The 20,710-nt window shown below is 45.6% G+C and overlaps 2 protein-coding genes across 3 annotated transcripts in view; one reads left to right on the top strand and one right to left on the bottom strand.

Moving 5' to 3' along the window:
• Positions 1 to 29: 29 nt before the first annotated feature.
• Positions 30 to 2,943, bottom strand: lacc1 (laccase (multicopper oxidoreductase) domain containing 1). The gene is made up of 5 exons (XM_037489285.2): positions 2,319 to 2,943; positions 1,977 to 2,155; positions 1,536 to 1,701; positions 995 to 1,220; positions 30 to 708 (listed from the first exon to the last, which is right to left on the bottom strand). Exons 1-5 carry the CDS (start codon positions 2,902 to 2,904, stop codon positions 546 to 548), a joined length of 1,320 nt encoding a protein of 439 aa, XP_037345182.2. The 5' UTR covers positions 2,905 to 2,943; the 3' UTR covers positions 30 to 545.
• A 3,311-nt stretch (positions 2,944 to 6,254) lies between these two features.
• enox1 (ecto-NOX disulfide-thiol exchanger 1) overlaps positions 6,255 to 20,710 on the top strand; it is a 33,667-nt gene continuing 19,211 nt past the window's right edge. The window contains exon 1 of one of the 2 annotated variants that reach the window (XM_037488658.2): positions 6,255 to 6,518. In XM_037488658.2, coding sequence (XP_037344555.2) covers positions 6,354 to 6,518 — 165 coding nt within the window. In that variant the 5' untranslated portion in view covers positions 6,255 to 6,353. Of the gene's footprint in view, positions 6,519 to 15,420; positions 16,182 to 20,710 lie in introns of those variants that run through there. The other variant, XM_037488659.2, reaches the window with a different exon arrangement.

Consider the following 20,710-nt stretch of genomic DNA (forward strand, 5'->3'; position numbering starts at 1 on the left):
GTAGGACAGCGAGACGACCAAAGCTTCTCAATATGTGTTCCTTTAAGAAAACGTCCCGTGGGAATATAACAACTTTTATTTAGTTTAATTATTAAATCCTGATGGTTGATGTGTTTTATTTTGGAGGCGGAGTCTTTAGAGGATTTTAATAGAAGAGAAAGCTAATTCATTTCATTCATTTTCCGGACACACAACAGGACGTCATGTGACACAATGACAATACATTGTCATTCATTTTATGTATAATGTTTCACTTATAAGTGAAGAGATACACTAAAGTCCTAAAATCAGATTCAACATGTCACATTGATATGACTGAATCAGTTATTGATCAGCAGAGCAGATTCTGAATGTCTTTAATATTTAGAATCACACAACAGTAACACTAATACTTACTAATTGGTCCCTGATCACAGACCTCGTCTCATCGTGGTAGTACTAATGCCACAATGGGAAAAAAAAACATCTGTATATCCTTTAAACTCAAAAGTAGTACAATAGAATCACCAGATGTTTCCAGATGTGTCTCCAGACGTGTCCAGCTGTCAGTCCGTCCCCCTGATCCACAGAAAGCCCACCTGGGTGCCAAAGTTTTGTCCGTCCCTGACGTGTGAGAAGAAGTCCTCAGGGTGGCAGGAGGTGCAGCGCTGCGTCTCCTTGTGGTCGTGGATGTGTCCAGGCAGGACGCCTCCTCTCTGCAGAAGGACTCTGTCACAGGAGACACAGTAGACTCAGACTTTACTGTCCAACGCAGAGTCAGCAGGACTCACAAGGGAGAATTGAGACCAGATTACGTGTCTGCTGTCCTCTACTGTTCTATCTTGTCCTCACATGTCCCCTGCTGTCTTCTATCAGCATCTATTGTCCTATTTGAACTGTTTCCTGTTCACTCCTTGCTTCATGTTTGGATGTTTTAATTGCCTGTCCTCATTGGACTAAATTTCTGATTGTGATTGTCCTCTCCTCTCCTGTCCTCTCATGGTTTGGTTTCTACCTGTTGGCCAGGCGGAGGTCTACGTGGGGTTGGACTGACTCTGGATCGGGGACACAGTCCCGGTGGACACGGTAAAAGTCCTCAGCCTGTTGTCTGTCCAGCGTGAAGCAACAGGCTCCCACCGACGGTCCCATGGCAACCACGATGTCGCTCACCCGGCAACCGAACTCCGTCACCATGGCCCCCACCGTCGCCATGGCTACGCCCATCAGCGTTCCTTTCCAGCCTGAGGACAGCGAGGTACAGGTATTTAGGGACTACAGCGACGTGCTGGTACCCTAAGTGAGTCCCATCTACTACCTCCTCCTCCTCTCTGAAATCAATAACCAACTCTTTTAGTTTGAAGAAACTTTGACTACAGCATCTGACAAAGGATTCAGCTCCTTTTTATAGGCCAACGTGTCATCTGAGAACTTCTGGATGTAACCCTGAGAACAAGAGGGGGATGTTTATCCAGCCAGAGACTAAATGTAATCCCCTCCATGTCCTTTATTAAACTTAATTTTTAAACCACTTAGATGTAAACAAACCAAGCTTTCACCAGCGTGAGCGGCTCCGATGACCTTTAACCTCGGGTCGGCGAACAGGATTGGCATGCAGTCCGCTCCCGGCGCCGCCAGCACCACGCCGACGCGGTCAGTTACCATGGCGTCATAGCTGTCCGGCTCCGCCTGGCCCACCACCCACACACGGCTGCCGTGGTCCACCTGCAGGAGACCACGCACATGGCAGGTATAATAATAATAAATACATTGTTTAAATAACCCTGCATCTGACCATGATTAAAGGCCTCTCTCTCCTCACTGAAAGTCAGGCACCAAACATCTGCTTGTGTCTTTGTTGTCAAACATTAAGATGGGAAAGTTAAATGATTTCTTTATTTTTGTACTTGATCTGGTTATCAATACTACTTGTTTTAGTCGTTTTTGTGTTTGTAGGCTTTAAATGGGTGGACTGGTGGATGGAGTCTGGTGTCCAGTACCTTGACCAGACGGAGAGGAAGCGGGTGGAAGCCGGCATGGAGAGCCAGTCTGCGCCGGTTCTCCTGGACCAGGGCCTCGGGGTCCCTCCTCCTGCTGCTGCTGAACAGGTTCAGAGAGGACAGGGTCCCGATGAGGGTCACGCCGCCGCTTCGAGTGCTGAAGCCGTGACCAAAACATTCTGAAGGACAGAGAGAGTAATAAACTATATATGTGTGTGTGTGTGTGTGTGTGTGTGTACGTCATGCACTGTGATAGATGTACATGGAGTAGAAGAGTTTTCAAGTTGTTACTCAAATCAAAACTTTAACAACTGAATGAACTTTTTGCCCTCTGGAACCGACCTGGGATCAGGGATGACGTCAGAACCCGGACTCCTCCCCCCAGTGCGGGTAGCCCCTGCACGAGCGCCTTCACCTCTTCTTCCACCCTGACCGCTTCACCAGGTGGGTCCGAGTGGGCGGGACCTGCGCAGCTAGGACAGGTAAGCGCGTGCACGCGGTAATCAAAGGTGTACACCGCCGTGAAGAGCCAACGCTCGTAGAGGGCCAGGCGGTCCCGGCCCCGTGGGGTGGTGAAGACCCGGACCGAGCTCACGTCCATCCGGTCCAGGGTCCGCTTGAACCGGAACAAGCAGTCCGCTGTCGAACCCGAGTCCAGCACGTGCACGCTCCCGCCACGCAGGTCGTCACGGGAACGGTCCCCGCACAGCAAGAAGACGGGGGCGGGATCCCCCGGTGGAGGCGCGCCGATGCAGCCCGGACTGCAGCCGTGGACCAGGTCCACCAGGTCCACCGGGTCCACCGGGACCGCGTCACTCATCGCGCTATCCAACACACGCTGTAGAAACACAGGAGACACTTCCGCGACCGGGTCCCCGCAGCCTGGCCCCGCCCACAATGGAAACTCCACGCACGAACTGAAACTCATCTGACCAGCTTCCTCCTGATGTGCTGCCTTCTACATAAAGTACACTGAAAGTACACACTGTAGGTGTACTTTCTACATCACCTCATCTGTTTCTATTGTTTTAGAAACAACAAAATGTAACTTCATCAAATAAGCTGATTTACAACTAGTTATAGATAAGAGCCTTTATAGGTCCAGTTTAAGGTCTACAGTGTTTTAGTGGAGGTTTAGTCTGAAGATGTAAAGGCTCTCTGTGGTCCTGATGTCATCACAGAGCTCCTTCCACCATTTAGGAGCAGGACAGCAAAGAGTCGTGATCTAGTCGAGTGTTTTGCTCTCAGTGAGGGAGGAATAAGCAGCTTGATGTTGGGATGGAGGGTTTGACCATGTCCTGGATGGAGACTGGACCTCATCCATTCACAGCATGCTACGTGAGCACCAGGGCTTTGAAGTGAATGAGGACACTTTGTTGTTACTTTGTGTGAGTATCTGTGCCGTTTTACTTTACTTTGTGTATCTATGTTGTGTTACATTGTGTGTATCTGTGTTGTGTTACTTTGTGTATCTGTGTCGTGTTACTTTGTGTGTGTATCTGTGTTGTGTTACTTTGTGTGTCTGGTTGTGTCTTTCCTTTCCTACTGTCTTTTATTCTCAGAACAAATGAAACATTCTCTTTAAAACACTTCAGAACAACAACACTGTTCCTGATAAAAAACAGAAGAAGTTCAATCACATTATAAGTATAAAACTGTTGTGTACTTTAACTTTACTTTAACACAATAGAATTAGTACTCTGATTTTATTGTAGTAATACTTTAGTGCTGTTAACAGAGTACTGTCTACTAGCTGGTGTTATTTGTTCTACTGAAACAAAACAAAAAAACTCTGTACTGTTAGTACTGTTACAATAACATAGTACACAGTCGTTTTAGTAGTTAAATACATAATATTAAATATCATTCAGTTGAACTAGAGAACCTCTTGTAGTATTCTTTCTCTCCAGAAGGAGGCGCTAAACACTCAGCTTTCACCTCGTCAGAGACAGAACTCCAAGTGCCTCCTTCCTCCTTCCTTCCGTCCTTCTCTTGCGTTCCTTATTCCCTCTCTCCTTCCTTTCCTGCCTTCTCCCCTCCTTCCTTCCTTGCCTCAGAGGGCTTTATGGTCCGATCCCTACGGTGGCCGAGAAGGTTCAGACAAATACAAAAGCAACAACACAAACGCAAACGCCACAACACAACACGAACGCCAAAACACAAAATACAAAAGCCACATCACAACCGCAAATGCCGCAACGCAACACGAACGGCGCAACACAACACGAAAGCGAAAACGGAAGTAGCTGCCCACGGGAGCGAGCGTATTTTGGAGGAACGGAGCTGGAGGATGCCAGATCGTTTAAGAAGTAAGTGAAACATGATTCCTTGCGGCTACAGTTAAAGTAAGGAATCATGTTTCACTTACTTCTTAAACGATCTGGCATCCTCCAGCTCCGGTGTTACGTGCCTACTGGTTTTTGAACCTACTGGTTTGGCTACGCGTTTAGATGTTATTAAGAGAATAATCCTACTTGGGCAATGTGCTAGAAAACCTGACAGAACTATGTATTTCACGCTACGCCACCAAAAACCAGTTGTCTTGGCTCACCCTGAACCAAAAGATGTTCTTGCCACTGACGATTTTCAATTTCATGATAAGTAGTGAAATCAGTAGCGGCATTTGACAGCTCGGTTGGCCGACGGCGTAGCGCCGCCGTCTTATAAAGTTTTGCTATTTTGCTCGACTGCGGGTTCGAATCCAGGTTGTGGCGATCTTTTAATAAACGTATGTTCTTTTATTTATTTCTTTATACGTGGCAGTGATGTAGTGCTCACTTATACAATCATAATCGCTGCATTGGATATGGGATGCATTTTGAACATTTTCAGCAATATGTTTGCGAATGTGTGACGGATCAGGTGACCGAGGCAGACAACATCTGCCGCTGTCGGGGCAAAACAAACACGCACGCGTAGCCAAACCAGTAGGTTCAAAAACCAGTCGGCACGTAACAACGGAGCTGGAGGATGCCAGATCGTTTAAGAAGTAAGTGAAACATGATTCCTTGCGGCTACAGTTAAAGTAAGGAATCATGTTTCACTTACTTCTTAAACGATCTGGCATCCTCCAGCTCCGTTCCTCCAAAATACGCTCGCTCCCGTGGGCAGCTACTTCCGTTTTCGCTTTCGTGTTGTGTTGCGCCGTTCGTGTTGCGTTGCGGCGTTCGTGTTGCGTTGTGGCATTTGCGGTTGTGATGTGGCTTTTGTATTTTGTGTTTTGGCGTTCGTGTTGTGTTGTGGCGTTTGCGTTTGTGTTGTTGCTTTTGTATTTGTCTGAACCTTCTCGGCCACCGTAGATCCCAAACCCTCACAACTCCCCAAAGGAGGAGGATCCCTCCTCAGGATGGACAGACTACACAAAGATGTACACAAAGATGTACACAAAGATGTACAATACATTCAGGTCATGACAGAAATGATTCAAATAATTCCAAACAGATACCAAATTGAGACTTTATGATGACAGTAATAGTAATATGATTCATATGTAATGATAGCAGCAGCAGGAGTCAGGACCAGGGTCCAGATACCAGAACCAGATCTACTGAGACCTGCGAGGCGACAAAGGGGTTTGGGGATTTGCATAATTTGAACAGTGCATCATTTTTAGTATTAGTTTAAGTACTATAGTATTGTAATATTTATAGACTACTTCTGATCATCTTAGAAACTTAAGTTAAAGCAGCCAAAACGATGGAATAGATACATAATAATTAAATGTATCAAAATAACATCTTATAACACACAAGGTTTATTGACATGTTATCTGCTTGAATACATCATTAAATCATAGAAAACATAAACCCAGTTCACCCAATCCTTATATTAATGTTCACAAAACAACTTCTATTAATAATAATAAAACAATTCAATTGAATATGAATTAAACAACTCATATTAATATTAATAAACAGCATACTTATATAGAACAACTTATAGGAACGTAGCCTTTATATGATCCTTCTGGAATATTCAAAGTGAGAAAATTGGAACCTTTATGACCCTTAATAATAATAATAATAATAATAATAATCAAGTGTTGTTTCTCAGTGTGGAGGACAAAAGCTGCCCGGAGAAGAACTAAAGAAATAATTAATCTGATATTTTTTTCCTATTTACTATTTTCTGTGTTTACTCAGACTTTAAAAAATAAACCTGCAAATGTGTTTGATGGCGTTTTTATGTTTTATTTATTTATACATCAATAGTTATTGATTGACTGACGCTGTTGTGGGGTAACAACAGATTTATTGAACCCAGAATCGATCCGCTCATTTGAATATTTAAAGAGACAGTCCCTCCCTGAGGCCACGTGACGTGTTCTCTTAACGAACCCTTATCTGGTTTGGTTATGACAGCTGATCACATTTATTGATGATCGGTTCCGTCTCGCGCTCCATCGTTCGGTCGGTACCCGCCGACGCGCACCAGACGCGCACCGCCGTGCACGGCGCTGTCTCGGGGACGCGCCTCCTCTCTACCGGAGGAGCAGCGGGATTCTTTCGCGGAGCATCGCGCGGATCTTCTGCTTCTGAACCGGTAAGAGGAGCCCGGTGTCCCCGCCGCGGGTCCGTTGTCCCCCCCGCTGCTGCTCGGCTGACCGGTTCCCGCTAACGGGAAACCCGGTTCCGTCACACGCACCGAATTTCTCGTGCACGAGCAGTTCTTTAACAAACGCTGTTTCTTGTTTTTGAAGCTTGATCGTGTTGGTGATATAGGACAATTTATGAGGACAGAGGACACGCAGGAAAGTGTCCCACGTGTCCTCGTCCCTGAGGACATGCGGGAAGTGTCTCACGTTACTCTTCTCTGGAGACTGACAGGAAGTGTCTCACATATCCTCGTCTCTGTGTCTCACTTGTACTTCTCTTTGAGGACAGACAGGAAAGTGTCTCGCTCATACTTGTCCCTAAGGACAGACATGAAGTGTCTTGTGTGTCTTTGTCTTTAAGGACAGACAGCAAAGTGTCTCACTCGTACTTGTTTCAGGGACAGACATGACGTGTTTAGTGTGTCTTTGTCTCTAAGAATCAACAGGAAAGTGTCTCACATATCCTCGTCTCTGAGGACAGAAGACAGATCAAATCTGCTGTCCTTCCTGCCATCACCTTGACGACCCTTCAGCATCACAAGGCTCGTTACTCACCTGCTGCTTCATCATGATCATCATCATCATCCTCACCAACGATCAAATGGGACGGATTCATGAATTAAAAAATGGAAATTTTGTTTTATTTAACGTCCAACGATGACATCATTCTGAAGTTTGATGGCCTAATAGAGGGGGAGGAGCCTCATCAGTGCTTGTCTCTGTCCTTATAACAATGAACCCTTTCATTAGGATCAATCAGCTTGTATCGAGTGTCTTAACCTGACCATAAACTTGATTATTTCTTCTATCATCAAACACCCCGATTCCTCAAAGTCCAAGAACACGTCTGTTTTGTCTGAATTAAAGGTCCAAATCCCCATTACCACGTTATCTTATTAACATTCGGATCACTCGTCATCGGTTCCTCTCAACGTTTTTGCTGATCGGACCTTTCCAGAACTTATTTTATTGGTTCTGACTCCTCTTAAAGAGCCGGTACTCATCTGCTGAAGCTAAAGCTAAGCTAAGCTAAGCTAAAGCTATAAACAAACCCATATTTATTCTTCTTTTTTATTTCTCTGCCATCGTGAATTAAGATCCACCTGAATTTAATTGTGACAAACTGAAAATTTTATTTTGTAAAGAGCAGCAGTACTACTAACAGCAGTAGTCGTAGTACTAATAGTAGTAGTAATAGTAGCAGTAGTTGTAGCAGCTGTGGTAGTAGTAGTAATACTAGGAATAGTAATAGTGGTAAAGTTAATTAAAGTAATAGCATTATTAGCGCTAATTGTTAATCATAGTATTAGTACTCAGTAGTAGTATTAATAACTGTAGAAGTTTTCATAGCAGTTTTAGTAGAAGTACTAGTATCAGTAGTCATAGTAGTAATTGTAGCAGTCTTAGTAGTATTCATAGTAGTAGTAGTATCAGTAGTCATAGTAGTATTTATATTAGCAGTGGTATCACTAGTCATAGTAGTATTCTTAGTAGTCTTAGTAGTAGTAGTATCAGTAGTCATAGTAGTAGTCATAGTAGTAGTAGTATCAGTAGTCATAGTAGTATTCTTAGTAGTCGTAGCAGTACTAGTAGTATCAGTAGTCGTAGTAGTACTAGTAGTATCAGTATACAGAGAGGCTGTATCCTGGAGGCAAACATCTGTCTCCAAACGTCACTGCAGCTCAGCCTGACACCTCCACCCTCCACCCTCCACCCAGCCCCCACCCTGCGGCATCAGCAGGCCGGTCCGGATCAGATGACCTCGGCTTGCTGCAGCTGAGGGGCTTACAGCGTCGGCATTACCCCCCCCCCCCCCCCCCCCCGACTGACTGGAGGAGACAAAAGGCCTCCGTCACTCTGCAGAGGCTGACTGGAGCCGGGCTTCTTGTTTCCTGTGATGCGATTAACGGGCCTTGTCCTGCCGCCGCCCACGAGCCAGGCACTAATGCCACCCCCCAATGCAGCGCCCGGCTCTGGGGGTCTCGTGTTCTGAGAGGTGGTGGGGGCGTGGGGGGCGTGTCCATTGCAGGAGGACCTCAAAAGACACAAAAAAACGTCTGTTTATTCTGGTTACAGATCACAACATTATCAATCGATTTGCATTGACAACAAAACGATGTTCTCCGGATTGATGCAACGCGTGGTATGGATTCAGTCCTTAGACCTTACCACCTTGGAACAGGTCACAGCCTTCAAACTGCTCATTTTGGAAACATGACATCTATCTTGATGTAATAAATGTTAATGTTGTAACTCTTGACTTTTTGAAAGACAAGAACTGGATGTGTCTCTGAGCTATCAATAATAATAATTCAAATGTCCTGCCCTGAAGATGGCCGCCCCCTCGGTAACGGAAAGTGGCTAATGCGTTTAATTTGTTTTATTTTATTTGTTAGAAAGAGAACCGGAGAACGTATTTGTCAGATTGATGTCCTGATTTGTGATCTCAGGACTTCCAGAAGCTAAAAGGTCGGCACAACAGATCTGTCTGCTCCACACAACAAGTAAAGGACAATAAAGAACAATAAAGGACTATAAAGAACAATAAAGGACTATAAAGGACAATGACATCAGCACATGTGGAACAAACTCATCATGCACAGGCTTTATTTTATTATTCTTTACTATTTGTTTTCTGTTTTATAGTGTTTGACTTTATTGATCGTTGTTTTTAAATCAATATTAAAGAATACAGACCAATACTAGCTGTTTATATTTTGCGTAATACTGGTCATTCCTTTATGCACTTGAACATGAACAGATTCAAATACAGGGGAAGACAGAAACCTAAACCACGTAAACGCTCAGAGAGAAAATGTGTGTGTGAGATTGTGTGTTTGGACTGAGTCCATGTTAAAGCAGGACGGGCCTCACACTGATAGCTAATCCAGTATGTGTGTGTGCGTTGGCAGTGAACTCAGATCATCTCGGCCCACAGCTGTCTCCCTCTGTCCTATAAAACCTTCAGGCTCTGCCGATCAGACCCGAGTGATCATTCAAAAGCACCTTGAGTGGGTTAGTTTGGGGAGGGGGCGGTCAGATGGAGGAGAACCTTCTTCTGCTTGAGAACGTCATTTTCTTTGGGACTACTTCTTGGGCCAGAAGTAGTTCCAGTGAGATGTAAAAGGAGCCAAGTGTGAGGCCTTCATCTCATTCCTGTCACAGGTGCTCATCTCTTCATTATGGCTCCATCTGCTGATCATCACTCAGGTTGAAGAAGTGTTTGTCTTGAAAGTGTTGAAATGAATAATCTCCAAGAATAGAGTTTCATTAGATTAAGAATTTTGTTTCTATCTATGGTTGAAATACACTTAATGTCAAATAAATATATCCATTGTCTATTACAAAATATATAGAAAAACCAGAATCTCACATTATCGAAGTTTAACCATCAATGAATAAAATAAAAAAAGATTATAAAATCCAAAGATAAATTTTCTGTACTTCGACTGAACAGATCACTTTAGCACCATCAAAGACAAACACACACACACACACACACACACACACACACACACACACACACACACACACACACACACACACAGCTCGTAGAGTGGCAACACATCAAAGGAGAATTTCCCATCAGTGTGATGGAGGAAGAGGAGCAGCCGGAGGGGAAGAGCTGCTGTGACTGAAGTGCTTTCTAATTCACACAATGGTGTGTGTGTGTGTGTGTGTGTGTGTGCGTATGTGTGTGCGCAGTGATGTGGGTCCTTGTTCTGGCATCACATCAAGTAAATCTGGTTTGAGCTGAAGACTGCAGAGCAGCAGGAAGTAGGACTGTGAGGGAGATGCACACTCATTAAATATAATATAAATATAGAACTGCAGCTGACCCTATCAATTAGTTCATCATTTATAAATCAATCCATCACTCCTCTCTAATCAAGTATCAGAGTAAGTAAAAAAATCTGAATATATTTCATTTAATATTCCATAAAACAAGCAAACGCTCACATCTGACACTCAACAACCTGAGAATTAATCTTTTATATATAATTTTAGTCTCAAAATACTTGATGTGTTTTTTTGAGAACAAAAGTATAGATTAAAACATTTTAACGTTAAACTGGACGCTGACCAATCAGAGCTGCTCCATGTGATTGATACAGTGTGTGTGTATTTGTGTGTGTGTGGAATAGCAGGGCGGGGCTCCTCTGGTCTCATAGAAGTCTATGACTCTACATCTGTCTTGATTTATTGAGAGTAAAAACAAACCATAAAGCAGGGGTGGTTTAAGGCGGAGCTACATGCTGATTGACAGGTCCCTACCAGAGACGTGTACAGTGTCAATCCAGATGAGGTTCACTGAAAAATAAGAAGAGAACATTCTTTCGTCTTCATTGGTGGTGACGTCAGAGACAAATACTTCTTGTGTAGGTGGAAGTTGTGCTGATTCTGAAATCTGGGTTTTATGTGTGTGAGTTATGAAGACGAGAAGCACGATATTTATTGTTCCCTCTCTGGCTGTGTCTGTGTGTGTGTGTGTGTGTATGAGTGTGACAGTAATGGCTCTCTGAGCGTCTTCTTCTGCTCTAATGGTTCCTGTGATGAGTTCTGTTGGACAGCTTCCTGTCCCCTGCAGCCACATGTCACACCACACTACACCTCCCAGAGTGCAACTCTCTGACATGTCTCACCCACGGACAGTTTAGAAGAAGTGGACTTCGTCATGGGGATATGTCCCATTGGTTTGTGGAGGTTTTGAAGCCTTAAGTTCAGATTTTCTCAACCAGCTAGCAGGAAGTTACCATTTCTGAACTGAGGAGGACGTAGAGACGCTGCTAACTGTTGATACAAAGCTCTGTTTGACTCTAAATGGACCTTCATTCACTAAATGAACATCATGCTGCATTGAAGAAGACTTGAAACTAGAGACTGAGACCATGAACTCATGTTTACAATGTTGTAAAGGAGTCGCCCCCTGCTGGTCACTGCACAGAATGCAGCTTTAACTCACAAAGCTCTGACTTCAGAGGTTACGTCTTGGTCACACCTTCCTTTACCTCCCAGAATGCATCATTCTGCTGCAGGTTGTATCTCTGTATTTGTAACGGTGGTATCAGGTGCCGGGTTGAAGTAAGGTGCAGCATCAGCACTCTTCCTCACTGATCTGGAATCAGAGACAAACCCTGCTCTCTGAAGGACGCAACCTACCAACGTCTTCCTGTATTCCTTCCTCCCTGCTCATTAAATCTTCATGTTTCCCATAGATTTGCATGTTTGTGTCGAGCGGAGCAGGAAGTGTGAGCGTTGTTGTTGTTGGGTTGTCACATCTCATCCCTCGACCTTTGCAGCCGTAGGAGCCGGAGGCCATGCAGAGCGACCACACAAAGGTTAAGAAGGGCGTACCAGAGACTCAACGTGTACTTCTACTTCCGCTGGTACTCGTACTTTAGTGTGACGACGCTGAGTAGAAGGTTTACTTCCACAGTGATGCACTGATTTATTCTGAAAAGACTCGGCTTCCCTTCCTGTTTACTTTTAATAACTGCAAACCTTGTTCTGAACAAAGATATTCATTTAAACACTCAGTGCTTCATTATGGTACCTTAAATCCTGAGTAGTTGTACAAAGACTCAGATTTAATTTTGTCAAGTGATGTTTTTCTTTAGAGAACCCAAAGAGACAAAAAAACAAAGTACAAAATATAACAAACCTTGTGCAGAGTGTTCGTGTGCTTCTGCCTCACCATAAATATGTATTTCCTGTCTGCACCATCAGCTCAGAGAGAAAAATTTAAATTTAACATTCATCTCACTGCCTCCTCATCCTCCTCCTCACCATTTTAGGATTGACTCTGTGTGTGTGTCTGTGTGGGTTGTGTGTGTGTGTGTGTGTCTCTTAGCCTTCAGAGCTGCAGAGAATGAAAACACTTTCTCTCTCACCTCCTCTTATCTCCCTTTCTAATTTCCTCACATCCTTGCACACACACACTCTCTCTCTCTCTAATGCATGCAGAGCAGTACATGGATATTCGCCTAAAAGGGGGATGGTTTAAATTTTAATGACTAGTGCAGGAGGAGGCTGTGATTTCATTGGAAACACTCGGGTGCACAGAGCAAAATCTATAATCCCTTTTTATTGGAGGAAGTCTCTATGGACACGTGTGTGTGTGTGTGTGTGTGTGTGTGTGTGTGTGTGCGTGTGTGTTTATGTGTGAAATCCCTTTGTTCTCATTCAAGAATGTTTCCATCGAGCACTCGGCTCTAATCTGCTGTGTGTCACGCAGGGTAATAAATTGTGTGATGGCTTATTCTAGGATTCAATTTGAGTGGGACGTGAGAACATTCGAGTGAGGCGCAAGATGGCAGGAAGTGACAGAGTGAGATCCGCTTGGTCGCAGCAGGAAGTGACAGAGTGAGATCCGCCCGGTCGCAGCAGGAAGTGACAGAGTGAGATCCGCCCGGTCGCAGCAGGAAGTGACCGAGTGAGATCCGCCCAGTCGCAGCAGGAAGTGACCGAGTGAGATCCGCCCGGTCGCAGCAGGAAGTGACAGAGTGAGATCCGCCCGGTCGCAGCAGGAAGTGACAGAGTGAGATCCGCCCAGTCGCAGCAGGAAGTGACCGAGTGAGATCCGCCCAGTCGCAGCAGGAAGTGACAGAGTGAGATCCGCCCAGTCGCAGCAGGAAGTGACCGAGTGAGATCCGCCCGGTCGCAGCAGGAAGTGACAGAGTGAGATCCGCCCGGTCGCAGCAGGAAGTGACAGAGTGAGATCCGCCCAGTCGCAGCAGGAAGTGACCGAGTGAGATCCGCCCAGTCGCAGCAGGAAGTGACAGAGTGAGATCCGCCCGGTCGCAGCAGGAAGCGACCGAGAGATCCGTTCTCACATCAGCGTGACGAACTGAGTCTGCTGTCCAACAAGCTGAAGAGTGTGTCAGATCATGTCCTCATGGTGTCCCTCATCATCGATCATAGAGATGTCTTTAAACTATATATGTTGTTACAAAACACTTCCTACCCAAAACTAAGCAGCTACCCGTGAAGACTGAATTGCCTTTTAGTGACACACGTCTCGGCAGCAGAAAGTGCCTTTGGAGGTCTCAGCTCCTCGTGGTCAGTCGGCCGAGCTGTGGAGCAGTGGACCGTTTGGATTACCACTTAAAGAGCAAAGTAGCCTCTCTTAAACATCACATCCAATCAGGGACCATGTCCCTCCTCGTTGTGCTGGAGGAACGTCCTGATTGGACCTATTTCCTGATGGGGGCTATATCCTGATGGGAACTATTTCTTGATGGGACCTATTTCCTGATGGGGCCTATTTCCTGATGGGGCTATTTCCTGATGGGGCTATTTCCTCTGAGACCAGTACGCTGCACTCAAACAGGAACCATGAACTAATGCTTTTAATCAGGAACAGATCCAAACCTTCAGCTCCTGGTTACGTTTTACCTTCGTCACGCAGCCAGGCTAGGTGTCTTTATGCTAAGCTAAGCTCGCTCATCAGTGACTGACAAGAAAGCAGCAGCATACAAAGCAGCGGTTTTAGTTAGGACTGATCATTTTATTACATATCAGCTTTTCTAATTCTAAAGAAGCCGGCTCAACTCAGTGCAGCACATCTGCACACACCTGCAGAGGCCGTAGACGGCTCTGAACTTAGGTTCCAGGTTGCTGAAGCAGACCTGGACCCAGACGATGTGGCCTGAGGCCGCTCCTTTCACCTATGGTTCATCAAGTCTTTAAAGTCAATGTTCTCATAATATGTATCACCATTATGCAGAAAAATACCATCAACATAAACTCTGAATTATGTGAAGCCTTTGGATTTTCCTCACAAAGCTAATTGTGCTAATTACCCAGCATGCAACTTTGAGCCACTTTGGGCCAATAGATGAGTTTATTTTTGAAGCAGGCGTTAAACATTTACCTCTCTGTTATATATAAAATAGAGATATATGTTATATATATTTTCAAACTGAATAATTTGGGGTTTTGACAAAAGAAAACATTTAAAACATTCATCTCAGTGTTTGAATGAAATAAATAAGGAGCAGTAAAACTCTCTCATAAGGGAATATCCTGAGTGGCTTTGAGATGAATATTTAGCCAAATAGACCCCTCACCACCCCCCCCCCACCCCCCCCATCGGTATCCCCCTTGTCCCGGTGTCATTAGCAGTGATTTATTCGGGGGCTTTGTGGAACACGGTTGGTGCCAGTAGGTGGACGTGGGTACATGTTGGTGATTGATCAACACCAACAGCAGGCCATGAGGATGACACGCACACACAGACACACACACAATTAGAGGAGGTGATGAGACAAAAGCTTTGGTTTGCAGAGACCCAGATCTTTATTTATATATATGTATACATTGATATATAAACATACTATAGTGTCCTCTGGTATAAACGGATTAAAATGAAGCTGAAACAACAACATGAAGCAATTCATAAAACGTCTGAATCCCCTTTTCTGTAAAACGACAAAAGCGGATCAGATAACCACAAACTGAGCTTCTCCTCTCCCCCCGTCCTCACTGCTCCCTCTCTTCTCCTGTCCTCTCCTCTCCTCTCCTGTGCTCTCCTGTCCTCTCCTGTCCTCTCTTCCTGTCCTCTCCTCCTGTTTTCACTGCTCCCTCTCCTGTCCTCTCGTGTCCTCTCTTCCTGTCCTCTCCTCCTGTCCTAGTCTCCTCTCCCCCCTGTCCTCACTGCTCCCTCTCTTCTCCTGTCCTCTCCTCTCCTCTCCTGTGCTCTCCTGTCCTCTCCTGTCCTCTCTTCCTGTCCTCTCCTCCTGTTTTCACTGCTCCCTCTCCTGTCCTCTCGTGTCCTCTCTTCCTGTCCTCTCCTCCTGTCCTAGTCTCCTCTCCCCCCTGTCCTCACTGCTCCCTCTCTTCTCCTGTCCTCTCCTCTCCTCTCCTGTGCTCTCCTGTCCTCTCCTGTCCTCTCTTCCTGTCCTCTCCTCCTGTTTTCACTGCTCCCTCTCCTGTCCTCTCGTGTCCTCTCTTCCTGTCCTCTCCTCCTGTCCTAGTCTCCTCTCCCCCCTGTCCTCACTGCTCCCTCTCCTGTCCTCTCCTGTCCTCTCCTCCTGTCCTAGTCTCCTCTCCCCCTGTCCTCACTGCTCCCTCTCCTGTCCTCTCGTGTCCTCTCTTCCTGTCCTCTCCTCCTGTCCTAGTCTCCTCTCCCCCTGTCCTCACTGCTCCCTCTCCTGTCCTCTCGTGTCCTCTCTTCCTGTCCTCTCCTCCTGTCCTAGTCTCCTCTCCCCCCTGTCCTCACTGCTCCCTCTCCTGTCCTCCTCCCTGTAGACAGCGGAGGAGCAGCAGGCCCACCCTTTACATCTCTATATATCATTTTCCTGCAGTAGAGGAGGCGGTGATGGATGGCATGTTGCCGTTGCCGCGGCGCTGGTCTGAGTTACCGTGGTGATTACTGGCAGAGACGCCGGCGAGCTGGCCACTTCATCACCGTGACTGGTGGAGAGGGCGGAGAGAGGGGAGGGAGAAAAAGGAGAGTGCAGTGAGAAAAACACAAGGAGGAGGAAGAAAAACCCAGGCAGAGGAGAGCGCAGGAGGACGTTTGAGGAGGAGGGATCTGATTGGACGAGAGACTCACCTAACAAACAGGAAGTAGGCGATGAAAGATGAGGCTTTTACTTTTGGATATTTAGGTGAGTCAGCGATTTGTTGTCATTACTGTAATACACAGTCACATCGTTTAGTCCAGGGGGTCCAAAATAAGGGTCGGGGCCCCCCAGACGGCGTCCGCATAAATCTGAGGGGTCACACACAATCAATAGGAGGGAGAAGGATCTGATCGGAGTTCACTTCCTGGACGTTTCCTGTCTTTACACCTGAGCTCATCTTCTATTTGTGTCGATAAATAAATTCAATGAACAAAGGTAATATTTCACCTTTTCTTGAGCTGCAGCAAGATGAATAATTCACTGTGTGCTTCAACCTTGACTTGTCCTCTGAGGCCCCGTCTCCCAGAAGACACCTGGGCCTCACACAAAGCTAATCCTTCATGGAGGACGAGGTCACAGAGGAGAACACGGAGGAGTATTTACAGACAGTGCGCTCCTCCTCCTGCTCCTCTTCCTCCGTCTCTTACTCTTCATCCTCCTCCTCTTCCTCCTCTCCCTTCTCCTCCTACCCTTCCTCCTCCTCCTCTTCATCCCCTTCCTCCTCCTCTTTGATGGAGTCACATTTAAATCTCTGCAGTCAGACACGAAACGACACGCCGGCTCATCTTCACATCACAATGTGACAATAGAGGTTATCAGCATGTAGGAGGCACACAGGTTTCTATGAGCTACAGGAGGCTTTGTGTGTGTCTGTAAGACTGTGTGTGTGTGTGTCTGTAAGACTGTGTGTGTGTGTCGGTAAGACTCTGTGTGTGTGTGTCGGTAAGACTCTGTGTGTGTGTGTGTGTGTGTGTGTGTGTGTGAATAGAGCTCAGGCCTTGTCACAGAATAGCTGTGTTTGTGTCGCTGAATAAGCGTTGTTGTTTACAGGGTGTTGTTGTTTGTTGTGATAAGAAGGCACCGCCCCCCCACATGTTCGTCCACAATGAAAACAACATAATCTGCTTTTCTCTCTGCTGCTGGAGAGCTGCGCTTCCTCTTCACCTCCTTGCTCTGATCCGTTGGAGGTAGAACCCTCTGACTCTAGAGGGGCGGGGCTTCATGTTCGGAGCGTGAATGGGCGTCCATTAGCTGTCATGTGACTCTCTGAGGGCTTGGAAACAAAGAGACAACAACGTGTGGCTGTTTACTTCCTCCCAACAACACTCACACATTCACTCCCTGCTCCCTTTTTACCCCCCTGTCACCGTGGTTACGCCCCTTTCTCGTGGATTCGGTCCTTTTTAGTTAAGTTAATACAAATGTAATCATCAGAATAAACACATTAAATAGTAAAACTAAATGTGGTTCAAATATGCGTTTAAAAGTTTGAAGTAACTCAAAATAGTAATAAAGTGGAGCAGGTTGAGGATGCTCTCTGTCCAGACTCCTTCAGCCTCTGAGGGACAAACTCACGGCACCTTTGCTTCGTACTAAAGAGAAAACCAGAGCTTCGATGATCACGTCGTAGGTTTTAGTGTCATAGTGATATGAAACAATCGTGTGTGTGAAGAGGTGAACGTTAACTCAAGACAGGCTACAATAATTCACCCATTTACTACACTGCATTTAACATTATAGCGTTAGCAACGTTAGCAAGCATCCTATCGTTCTCCATCATGTGAGTGTAAACCTTACGCTAAGCTAACAAGGCTAGCGTTACTTTAGTTAACTAAACGTACTCAGGAGGAGAAGACGGTGGCTCCAGCACGCTGCCGTTTCAAATGTTCCTGCGTTGCCGTGGTGATGCTGTGAAACTCGGTTCTGCAGGTGCTGCGTTGTGCTGTTGGATGATTGTTGTTGCTCCTTGGTGCATGTGGACTGTACTCTGTGTCACGTTATATTAATTCTGTGTCCCTCACAGCTCAGACCACCAATGAGTCACTTTGACTTGTAATTAGACAGGAAGTGAACAGACTGCACCGCTAAGGATCGCTGCTTCTGTCAATCAGCCACACACACACACACATACACACACACACACACACACACACGCCCGCGCACATTCTGTTTTATAATTGAGTAATTTTTACTCCATATTCCTTATTAAGTTCTTTAACCTGGTTCATCCACAAATTTAGAGTCTTTTAAATATATTTATAAACATAAATATACACATATTCAAATATTTAGTTCATAATTATTATAATAAAACAACATTTTGTTCAGAATTTTAAATGATCGCTTACTTAAAGTGCATCACATGGATTTTTCCTTGTTGTTTATGTTCGCTCCATAATTTCAGTGGTCTGAGGTATGTGTGCGTGTACGAGTGTGTGTGTCCACACACACACACACACACACACAGAGGAGGGGGATGGGTGAATTGTAGCCATGACGGGAGGAGGAGTGTTTGCTTTGGCTGTCACACTGCATGAATATCTGCTCTCACCTGCGCACACACACACGCACGCACACACACACACACACACACACACACACACACACACACACACACAGCTTTGTTCTTTACCTTCAGTTCTGTCTGTTTTAATCAAGATGCAGCGTTTTTTTGGTAAATGCTGCTGAATCTACAGCTCACGTGATGCATGACGCACGCACACACACACACACACACACACTCTGCTGCACCGCCATCTGTCAGACATCCAAAGAATAATTCATGTTCAAGTTGCATCTGTTACTCAAAACTAATGGTTTTCACACAGAAAAGCCAAACAAGTAAAAACCTCATTCAGAAGCTCGGTGACATCTGTAATGATTTTAACAAGTGAACGTCTCATCTGATCCAGATGTTCACCTCTTAAAGCACGACATTGTTGTTTATTTAACATTCATCTCATAGTAGATTATGTGTTTAGACATTTCATTCATGTATTCAAATCAGTCTGGTACTTCTTATGGATAAATTATATATATTATTCACAGATTTGTTTTCTTCTACCTGTCTTCTATTGTCTTCTACCTGTCTTCCAAGGTCTTCTCTCGTCTTCTTTTGTCTGCAGCAGATACTCATTGTCAGGCTGTGTGTGCGCGCGTGTGTGTGTGTGTTTGTGTGCACTAATTGGTCCTGCAGAGGGACAGAAGGTGTTTAAAATGCAGGGAGCAGTGACGGCTGCAGGAATGCTGCTCTCTCTTCCTCTGACACCATCTGGTCCCTTTTCGTGTTACTCAGCACTGCCCTCCCCCCCCCCCTCTCCAAACACACACAGACAGTAAACGCTGCTCACTGGCCTGGGGGGGTCGAACCCCCGGGCCGGTTGAGACCGCTGTGTGTTGCTTGGTCTCTGAGCGGGTGTGAATGTGTCAGAGCTCTGCCTCCCCCCCCCTCGCTATGGATTCCACTTCCTGTTGATTAGGGTTCAGATATCAAGAGAAACCCCGGAAGGAGAATCTTAATGGTTTAATTACATGAAACAAAGCATTAATGATGAGCTATGCGTTTAGCTGTGAACTGATGTCACTGTTGATAGAATGCTGGTCCTGGGTCAGTCTCTCCTCCAGGTCCCTGATGGGTCCAGGTAGACTCGCTACTCGTTGTCTGTTTCTTATTAGTCCAACAGTCATGCACCCCCCCCCCCCCCTCTCAGCCTCTAAGTGGATTAAATGGATCCGACACTGGAGCCACAGCCAAACTAATAGCACTGCATGAATCTCTATCCGTGCACGGTGGATTGATTCAGAGACTAAAGAGCAGCAGAGTCACAACTGAGATGCATGGAGCCCCCCCCCCCCCCCCCCGCTCTCCACACACACATACTCAGAGCTTAAGATGCTAAAGTAATAGTAATTAATAGTAATATTGTTTTCTATGTAATAGAATATGATGAATCCGTAAAGCAGCAGTCACATGACCAACACCAACATGAGCGTGTGCTTCCTGCAGCTTCTCACAGCTATTTTTAGGCTGCAACTAATTAAGGGTGTTTTTACCGAGGAGTTAACAAAAACACTACAAGTTCCAATGAGTTCTACTGTGGCTCATCATCAGAACTAATACTGATCATTGATCACAGCTCCTCGAATGAACAAGAGGCTACTGATAAATGTATATTAAGTAAAACGAGTCATGTTGGATTTTCATTCCCAATTTATTTCCGCTGTTTTTTACTGTTGGAAACAGCATCCAAATATAGCAACAATCTGTTTTACTTCCTGCAGTTTCACAATAAGAGCCCGTTACGAAATAAACCCTTTGAGTGTGGCTTTAAGTGAGAACATGTAGCTCTGTGTATGTGAACATGCTCGTACTCGTGGACTGATTGATTGATTGGTCATCTGTAGTAATGGAGCCTCTCCCCCCCCCGCAGTGGTCGTACAGTTGATATGCTGATTCACCCGTTTAATGCAGAGCGCCGCCCTCTTCCTTCAGAGTTCATTACGAGCTCAGACGGCTTGTTTCTCCACTCTGTGATTTGATTGGAGCCGATTGGATTCTCTGCCCCCCCCCACTCTTTGTGGTTAATGGGGCCTCTGCAAAGACCGCATTAGAAGTAATTTGCAGACTGACATCTGGGCCGCGACCCTGTCACTCAGCTGAAGGGTACAAAGGGAGTCAGGCGACAGGCTCTGCAGAGTAGAGAGACGAATAAACCAACAAGGAAGAGATTCAT

The sequence above is a fragment of the Pungitius pungitius genome, chromosome 10 (genome assembly GCF_949316345.1).
Source record: "Pungitius pungitius chromosome 10, fPunPun2.1, whole genome shotgun sequence".
Taxonomy (NCBI): Eukaryota; Metazoa; Chordata; class Actinopteri; order Perciformes; family Gasterosteidae; genus Pungitius; species Pungitius pungitius.